At 41.7% G+C, this 9880-nt stretch overlaps 1 protein-coding gene across 1 annotated transcript in view; it reads right to left on the bottom strand.

Moving 5' to 3' along the window:
* Window positions 1-7335: 7335 nt before the first annotated feature.
* The window catches only part of LOC144828503 (CMP-N-acetylneuraminate-beta-galactosamide-alpha-2,3-sialyltransferase 1-like), a 593148-nt gene continuing 590603 nt past the window's right edge, over window positions 7336-9880 (bottom strand). Inside the window, exon 7 of the mRNA XM_078686728.1 lies at window positions 7336-7568. Coding sequence (XP_078542854.1) covers window positions 7464-7568 — 105 coding nt within the window. The 3' untranslated portion in view covers window positions 7336-7463. The remainder of the gene's footprint in view (window positions 7569-9880) is intronic.

The raw sequence follows: 9880 nt of genomic DNA, 5'->3' as shown, positions 1-9880 counted from the left end.
TACCACATTTAAAATCCAACTGTCTGTGGTGATGTTTTCCCATCGAAGTAGGTGATGTGCTATTCTGCCTCCCACTGGTGTTGTGTGGGGTTTTTCTCTTGTGGGCAATTCACATTGAGTTTGCTCCTCCCCCTCTTGAGGGTTGTCCTCTGGCTCTTCCTCTGCAACAAAAGGACTGCCTTGGTTGCTTCTGCCAGGCTTGGTATTTGGAATGCTGGTTTGATTGCTGTCTGCTGCCCGGTGTTTGAAGTTGTTGTTGGCCTGTTGAGAAGACCCCCCCCCTTCCCATGGGTCTTCTGAGGTTAGACCCTCCTCTTTTGAAGGTGCCCTTCTGTTGCAGGGCTCCTATGTACCTAGCAGTCTCACTGTCCTCCTTCATTTGTTCTAGGGATTCATCTAACTCACTACTGAACAAGGCGTCTTCTGTGAAGGGTTCGTTAATTATGGAGGTTTGGACTTCTTGTTGGAAGCCTGAAATTCTGAGTCAGGTGTGTCTTCTCAATGTTGTACCTATGCACATTTGCCTGGTGGCTGTATCAACTGCGTCTAGAGCTGATTTCAGGCAGGTGCTATGTTTCTTTCCTCTGTTTTTTGCTCTGTTCTTATCTTCTTCAGGGAGCTGGTTCATCAGTTCTTCGATGTTGTCCCATTGTTAGTGACCATAACTATTGAGAAGACCATTAGAGTTTGCAATGCACCATTGCGTTGCTGCCTGTTTTTCTATCTTTATCCCCACCATATCAATTATTTTACTTTCTCTCTCTGGAGGCGGGCCAGTGCAGGAGTGAGTGTTGCTCCTCCTTCTTGCTGTGGTGACAATGATGGAGTCAGTGTCCCTTGGGTGTATTTAGGGTCCTTTGTGGAGGGTTTGTATTTTTTCTTAACCCTTGGGGTTACCCTGAGGCAGGCTTCTTGAAAGCATCCTTGCTTCTGTCCAGAATGCTTGGCAGCGTTTGAAGGAATTGTGTCCCCTTGGTGGATGGTGCTAATGTTTCTAGGAGGATGAAAGAGTCTCTTTTCTCCTCTTCTAAGGGGACCGAAGGTATCAGCTGCCCTCTTGATGAGGCTGCTGTTGAAGACTATGTGGTTTGGTGGCGAAGCGGAAGCAACAGACCTCTTCTTCTAGGCTTTTCTGTGACAAGGTTGTTCCATTCTTCCTCAAAAGTCCCTGAGGCTTCCTCCTCTTCTGGAGCATCGAGTTCTTCTTTGACCTCCTCTTCGTGAGGTTTGGGGGTTGCCGGAGCTTCAAAGGTATCCTCCTCCTCCTCTGCGATAGTGGAAGGTTTCGCCGGGATTCTGAATTCCTTCAGCTCCTTGTTAAACTTCTTTTGTTGAAGGAGTGCCAATATTTCTCCCTCCAGGCGTCTTTCCTTTTTCTTCACCTCAAGGGCCCTTTTGGGATAGAATCACCACCACATATGTTGTGGATGGCCTTTCTCTACAGGGAAAAATGTTTGCTTTGCGGGGAAAAAAGAAATATGTGCATTTGCCCACAGGGCTGCATTCCTCCGTGCAGACATCTCCACTAGGAAAAGCTTTGTACATGGGAAATAGAAACCCTTGGAAATAGTCAATCAATCAATCAGTAGATTTGTAGAACGCTACTTGTCACCCATGAGGGTATCCAAGTGCTGGCAGGCTCCAGTTGATTAGCCAATTAGTCAATAAGACTCCCAGAAGTAAATCGGTGCCTTCACATTTTTCAAGAAAACATGTGGGAACTTTCGTAAATGCCAATAAATTGTAAATCTGCATGTGCTCGTAGGTGCAAATCTACTACTTTTGTTAGAATCGGACCTTATAGGTAGACCAATAGTTGGGAGCTGATTAAGAATACACAAGTAATAAAATCTTTGCATACTCTGAATCTATCAATTCCTAGTTACAGAGCCACATCTGAAAGAAAACTGTCACTGTCTTGCATGTCAGAAAAAACATAAATCATAAAACTTTTTAGTAGATACATTTATTTTTTTAAGGAAATAATCTGTTACCACAGATGTCAAACACCATAAATACAAAATAAAATAGAAATCTCCTTCCAAAGTTATGAATCCTCTGTATTTAAAACTGTGACATACATAGTACAGTGCAACAGTGAAAACCTTGCGAGAAATACACCCTTCGATTCTGCAATGCAAGTTTAGCACAAAGAAAAATGAAGAAATAAGCTTACTGCATACATTACAATAACGAGTGATTGTTGATTTAATATTTTGTCCCTCAGCACTTTGATCAAAACTGCTTACAGCAATAGATTGGTTGGCATTTATAACACTTTTTTTTTTTAAAGTAAAATATTTGGGAATTTGTTGTGCACCACCTGAAGGGGAGATAGCCAATAAAAGAAGTATGAAAATTGGTATTTTGAATGTACTACTTCCCCTTGAAGAAAACGGAAAGACCAGCAGTCCTAGTTGGAAACAGGGGTCACAACAGGTGTTTCGCCTCACTGTATTTAATTTTCAGAACTTCATTCCAAGTATTTTCAGTCTTGGAATGCCGCTCTGGCATAAACATTTATGGAGGCTTTTTCCTTTTTGCTCTCCCCCTTTGCAGCACTAATTCCAGATTTGAGGCCTATCATTGCAATCTGGCACCCTCTCCTGTAGGCTTCCTAAGGCTGCCGCCTAGAATCTACTTCACATGGGTTTATCTGATTGCCTGTTTATGTTTCTTCTCCTTTCCTTCCCTTTATGGCCTTTAATAACTCATGTTCATTCCTCTGCCTTACCTCGGTGCAAGCTGAGGTCAGCTACAGAGAACACTGGGGCAAAAGCTTCAACCAAGAAATGTAACTCCGATCATTGGGCCAAACAGTGTGCAAGCTAGGAAAGATAGCCATGGTTTTTAGGGATCTTCTGGTCTTAAGACAGGCTTACGACGGTTTTTCCTACTTAAGACTATAGAAAACCAGACAAAAACCTTTGGTAAATCTGGTTTATGGTTTTTAACTCCATCACGAAAAAACAAATTCAGCAAATTTCTATTGATATGCTAATAAATCCCCTGTATTAAATTGAGCCAAACACTTTATTCCAGAAAGAGAAAAAGATAATCGCTCACTTAAATCAAGTGAAAATTATCAGTACAATTGTGTAATTATGTAAGATACTGGGTACCTTGGTATGTAGCATCTAATGATCAAGATAACCGTAATAAATATATGGACACTGATTTGAGAGAACTGGAGACTGACAACATTAAAATGAGCATAGTAACCGCAAGAAAACAGGGGTAATCCCAAAACCTAAATCTCATAACCTGTCAAACTTGACCCCAGGTTATTACTTCATTTCACCAGTATGGGCCACCAAAATTCCACCACAAATTTAGAAGCCAAAACAGTCCGCGTTGCATGCGTTGAATTCTCAATTCAATTTGAGTAGCTCTTTAATATAATATTGGGTGTGCACAGAACGTAATTCTGCAAATTGATTTCTATTTTTTTGTCTTTTACCAAAAAGATTAAAGTTTTACTGGTTATAAAATCTATACATTTTTTTCACAAATACATAGAAAGTCACGTGTAAAAACTGAACAAAAAAGTCTTTGAAAACACATGGAAATGCACCAAAAGAAACAGCATTTTAAATAAAAAATAAAATGCCTAAATCCTTGCTCTCAAAGAAACGTATTGACTGGAAATGCCACTATGGTTTTAATCTTGACTTGATAACACTGAATGGAGGCTGTACAATAGCTTAACACAGATCAACAGCACAATTCTACCCAGTCTGTTTGGAGAAATGTGGGTATCTGCTTGGATATAGGGGGCTTGCTCTACATTACTTGAAGGCCAGGTTGAGATGGAGAAAGTTACTTATCTGTAACAACTAACAAGAGCATCAAATCCTGATATGGGCACTGGTGCCAACTTTTGAAGTGGGCATTAGGCATAGTGCTCCATGGGTCAGGCGTAATATCCCTTCCTGACTAAGTTTATGAAAGTTAGCAACACAGCTTGTTTTATTTCTACAATGAAAACACAAAAATGCATTGTTGGGTAATGTCCACACCATCCTACTATCTCAAATGTACAACTGTACCACCAAACAAACTGAATACAATGAATTAATCAAAATATCATTGAATTAATTTTTCACTGAAGAGATTTCGGACCGCGGGTACCTTACTCTGGGCTCTATTGCGAAACGCTGTTTGCACAAAGATGGTGAAGACCTACAATCATATATGTACTCACATACCTTCTGGAGGTACTTTTCTTGCACCGCAAGCTCAGGCAAGTTTACATGTATAAAGGGGGCGAATAAGCCCGTTTCCAGTGTAGATTTGTGAGGGAACATTCTTGCATTTGATGAGGGTGGAGGGAAAGCTATTTGTCCTCGAGGAGAACTATTTAGTGTCAGATTTATGAATGAAGAATTTTTCACTTACAGAAACTCTATCTGTACATTTTACAAATTGTAGTACAAACGCATGAATATTAACCCCTACCATGCGGGGCTAATTCCCCCGTGGTGCGGGGGGGACTGCACGCTGTGCCGCGGTTCTCGTGACGAGCTCAGCTCGTCATGCTGCACAGTGGAACTGTGCTCATGATGAGCTGAGCTTGTCACGACTCCGCCCAGTCCCATGAAACGCCTGCACAGGAGGGGAATTAGCCCCGCGTGGGCGTTCCGCGGCAGTTATGACGAGCTCAGCTCGTCATGAGCACAGATCCACTGTGCCTCATGACGAGCTGAGCTCGTCATAAGCGTCGAAGGGGTTAATATAATATTCATAATATTCTATTAATATTACTATGAATATTGTACACTTCAATGACTACTCCGGAGTGCCTGTGCGAATGCCATAAAAGTTAGAAATTTGGCCTAATCGTAGGAGATATTCTATCATGGCAAATTACAGCTTTTGTTTGTGAATCAAGCAGGGTAGTTGTTTACTCAGAATAATTGCTCTATTGTAAGGGAACAATTCTGTAATCTTCGTAACTATATTTTGAATCGATTTACAAGAACCAAGGCGCCTTGCAAATGGGACGTTTTTAAGGCTTAAATAATACCCACTTCTTTGGGTTTTATAAGTAGGACGAAGCAGGTGGAACAAACTGTGCTTGACAAATCTAATTCAAAATATTGTAGTGTTATCGAAATGGCACTCTGACCTCAGAAACAATTCATAACCTAACCCTTAAAAGAGACAATGTATTGCGACACACAATTCAACTGCATATTGCAAATGAATTGGCACAGCAGGGCCCATTTTAACAACAATGTTTCCAATTCACAAAAAAACTATTTGCAGAATGTGTAATGTATGTATAGATTGGAGGCCTCACACACGTTCACATTGTGATTAGACAACTAAGATTTGGTAAAGAATGGAATGGCAAAGTCATCTGATTCACACATGAGAAATTAAAACGTTCGTGGACAGTCAGTGATAATGTGCTTAACAACCTTAAAAAAACCAAGACAACAAAGAAGTTCACTTGCTCACCATCAGAGGCGTGTGATAAGCTTCTGTTTATCCTAGCGGTCACTTCGCCACGTTCTAATCTGGAGTAAATCAGGGACTGAATTGGGAGAAATGGAACATAGAACTTATTTCAATGTTCACTAACAGTAAAACTCCCTCCACTGTTTGCTTTATATAGAAGAAGAATATTCCAATGTATTTCTCACAGCATTGGGCTATGAGCATGTTTCTTGTTCATGCTTGGGTTGAAAATAATAATGCTTTGCAATAATAATCAGAACAAGCTTGTGTTTGCTGCTTCTGTCAAATATTCATGCTACAGACACCATTCATCGAAGCATCCCTCTCCTTGCAGTAACCCCCCTGATGCATTGACTACAACTGTAGCGTTCATGTTGACCTCCTAAACAGAAGTTAAGAAAGCTCCTAAGAACCTTAAGCGTACCCGTCCAGCTCATCTTCCATCTAGGATGACTTGAACATGGGATGCCTTCATTCCCCTACCAGCTATTAATCAAGCAGGTGGTTGACCAATCCCTCCGAACTGTACACAAATGTGTGTGTGTACAGAAGAGTACCTATTGAAAGCACTTGTTTTGGTGCAAGAGGCAAAGTCCTAGACCCATCGCTTGCTGCACGAGTGGTAAAATAAACTTCATTGAGAGACGCCTGCTATCACAAGGCTCGGCTCCTCAGAAATCATCCCCACTGTCTCTGTGCCTGTAGGTGGACTTCAGAAAGTAGAACACATTTTTGAAGACCTATCTCTTCTGTCAAGCATGTGGTTCTGAAATGTTGATCAGTCTCAATTACCCCTGCTCCCTTCACGTAGCTCCCTGTGCCCCTTGCGTTCGGAAGCAAACTCTACACAAAAACAATAAAAACAAGTAAATCAATTTGAAAAAGGCGCTGTAGGCTAATGACACTTCATAATAAATATTGGGAGCAGCACAAGTAGTCTTCACAAGAATTGTGAGCCAGCCTGTGCTCTAGTTCCACAGTAGGCACAAATATGGTAAGCAACCCAAAAGGCAAATTCAAAATTTAAGATACTATGTCCAGTCAATCAAAAATTCTGTGAAGCGTGTGAATACAGCCTTACTGGATGAGCTAATTTCAGCTTTTAGAACTGGCATATGCTAGATACACCTGCCGTGGTAGTTTATAGAGTAGCATTTCACATTTGAAGTCTGGGACCCTCCACCTTGAGCGCTGCACATATATAGTACATCCCTCAGCTCCATGGACCACAATAGACTACCTTTGCAAGCTACGGATCAAGAGATAACATGACAAGGGCTATCCGATGGTTACCTGCACACAAAACGTAGAAATCTAATGTAAATTATTCCGAGGTAATCCATCAAATATCTGCCATGGTTAAAGCTGCAACCACAGTCTGCTACATTTATTTGGCTTTGCTAGCAGTAAGCATGTTGTGTACAGCACATGAATCTTGCCATTCCTCCAGGAACCCCTATTTTTGAAGACCAAGGCGTGTTGGGAAATATTCTGTGCACAGATCATCTGTAATACTTCAGGTCTTCTTACAATTTAATCCTGTGCAGATCCATCTCAAATTCTATGAACTCCTTACTTGCTTTTGACAATGTAGAAAACAGCATCCATGTAGGGCAGCAAACATAAAAACACAACACTATGTGTAACACCGCTGCTGTTTTGTCTTATTGCTTCTGAAAGGTATTCAAAGAGTCGTGTTTGTAACATTGTGGCTAATTTCAATGAATCAGCCAACATTCAACACAAAGTTTTTTCACACATTTTGAGATCATTTCGTGAAACAGAGTTGAATAAAATAATTCTCCGACTGCATTTTTCCCTTCTGAAAGTCTTCATTTTATCACTATCGTTTTCGTTCAGAGGAGCTGTCAATTTTCTCTCAAGAGAAAAACACTTTAATCCACATTGTCCTCCTGTATCACAGGTGTCATGCGCCCGAGAAGAACTGTATTTTGTTGGCCGATCTTAGACTTTCTGTCACGTTTGTCTGAAAGTCCCAATCATGCCCTACTGTTTCTTGGAAAGCACTTTTTCCAGTACTTTTTTTTTTCATAGTAGTGGTCCCAGTTTCCGTTACTGTCTGCTCCAAAGCCATAAACGTCCACCTGGGGTTAAAAGAAGACGAAAGCAAATATTAAAAGACATTGCATCAAAGGAGAGCCTTGTGTAAGCAACATTCTGGTCTGCCAGTTTTAAGTACAGATTGCTGTTCCAGGTGTAACTCACCAACATCAGGTCATTGTACCCAATCTAAACGCTCACAATAAAATTTAATAAAATAGAATTATTTGTTTTTCCCCAATCATGCCCCGTCCTGACCGTAATTTGCGTAGTAGCGCTACGCATAGCTACGCGAAGTGCACTTTGCACTACACATGCTACGCTAAATGCGTAGTGCGGTAGGGAAATGCTGTTCGCACTGATTGCACAGTGCCGGATGCTTGTCCGCACTGTGCAATCGGCATCTTCCACAGTGCAAGCGGTCGTTTTCAGCTGCTCAAGTAGTTCTGTACTAGAGCGGCAGCTTTCTTAACGCGGACTGGTAGTTTCTCTTTGCGAGCATACGCGACCACTCGCAATGAGAAACCTAACCTCCCCATGTTGAGAATCTCGCCGGGAGGTTTCTTTTCCACGCTCGCGATCGGCAACTTGATGTTGCTGATCGCGAACGAGGAAAAAGTCTCGCCGGGAAGTTGATTTTGCTTGCTCGCGGTCGCCAACTTGACGTTGAGAGCCGCGAGCAAGCAAAAATGCCCGCTACACGTTTTTGCACTGTGCTATATGCAATTTGGATAGTGCATCATACCGTAAAATACGCACGCTCCGCAAGCGTAGAGTAGTCCTACGCCCAGGGTGACAGATCACCTCCTCACCAGAAGCGTAGAGCATGCTTTTATACTAAGGAAACAAACAAGTGTGATTCTCGCAGAGTCTATTAGTAGCCGGCAAAGTTTCTGAAGCTACACAGCAAACAAAATGCATAACATCCACACAACACAGTCCGGATTAAGCAGCATATAGATATCAAGGCACCACAGCATCACACACTCCATCTTCTATGAATTGACTCACTTACAATATCGTCAGCAATGCATAATCAAATAACTCAGTTAGCATTTAAGTAACTCATCGGACCTCTGGCTACACACAACCAGTTTAGAACACACCCATCCATCAGCTGCAGATATCCTACTGTGAACTACTCGGTGCAATTCATAGATTCAGGCTGTGAACAAATCCTCAAAACCCACCAGGAAGGTACAGAACTATCAAGTGATGCAAAGTCTACCTCTGGCAGAATTGTCACCATTTCAATATGTATAACATGAATTAAAATTTAAAAAACACAAGAGTCACGTTCGCCGGGTGTGCCACATCAGGAATAATTCCTGAAGATCAAGTGATGTTGCTGCAATTAAAAATTAAGTTCAGTGAGTTCTATGTCTGATTTAAGAGAACAGATGTTCCTGCTTCAAATGCAAGGATTCCTTATCTGTGGGTACTATACTAAGACCTGGACCAGGGTATTTATTCTGAGTATAACCAGTGCCCACAGTGGGCGGATTCTCTATGCTAATACTTTTGCTACGTGTGCACGTTATGGGCTACTTCTTGGTTTGATCCTGGGTCAACCCAATCAAGCACAGAATGAAGTTTCTCTTACGGTACCATCTCTCGATAAAAAAAAGGTGAAAGTAATGTATATTAGCTGTGCATTAGGCCACAGCCTCTGTAGTGTCTTCCCCAGCCAGGGTACCCTTAGATGGCTACGCCACACACTGAGCTTATTACTCATCTTTATTTTTATTTATTTATTGTTCTTCTGTGTGTAACTGCAAAATCAACATTCTAAATCAGCTTTCATTGCATTCTTCTCTAACACCTACGTCACAGCTCTAAGGAGTCCATTAGGAGCCAAAAGTGATCCATCATTGGGAACTCACAAGACACTAGATCCTCCTTGACTTGTGAATTCCAGCATTTGTTAGTCTTGCATTGTCTTGATTGTTAGTGAAACTTTCAGCCTTATAGCAACCTTTTGACTGAGCAGGCCCGGCTGCCTCTACTCAGTACATGCCTGTGGTTTACCCATCTTTCTCTCCTGGGTAGACTCAGAATTCACTCTGGGTGTTAATCATTACTGCTCCTAAAACAACTTTTTAGAGATATTGTATTATGTAATCCTGTATCCACTGCATGCCATAGAGTTGCTCGTCTGTCGATTGCTAATGGAGCCAATTCAGAGCTCAAGCAATCTGCTGAAGCCAGTGTATGCCATAGGACGCTCCTCTCTTACCTGAGAGGACCGCCTTTTACTCTAGATGGCTGTAACCATTGTACCTAGCAAGCACAATAAGATGATGGGTGGAGTGCTGAAACCATTCAACCATTCAACTCCAGTCAAGAGAGCTGGGTT

Source organism: Lissotriton helveticus, chromosome 4_1 (genome assembly GCF_964261635.1).
Source record: "Lissotriton helveticus chromosome 4_1, aLisHel1.1, whole genome shotgun sequence".
NCBI lineage: Eukaryota > Metazoa > Chordata > Amphibia > Caudata > Salamandridae > Lissotriton > Lissotriton helveticus.
The sequence above is the reverse complement of the archived record's forward strand: the minus strand, read 5'-3'. Positions and strand labels throughout refer to the sequence as shown.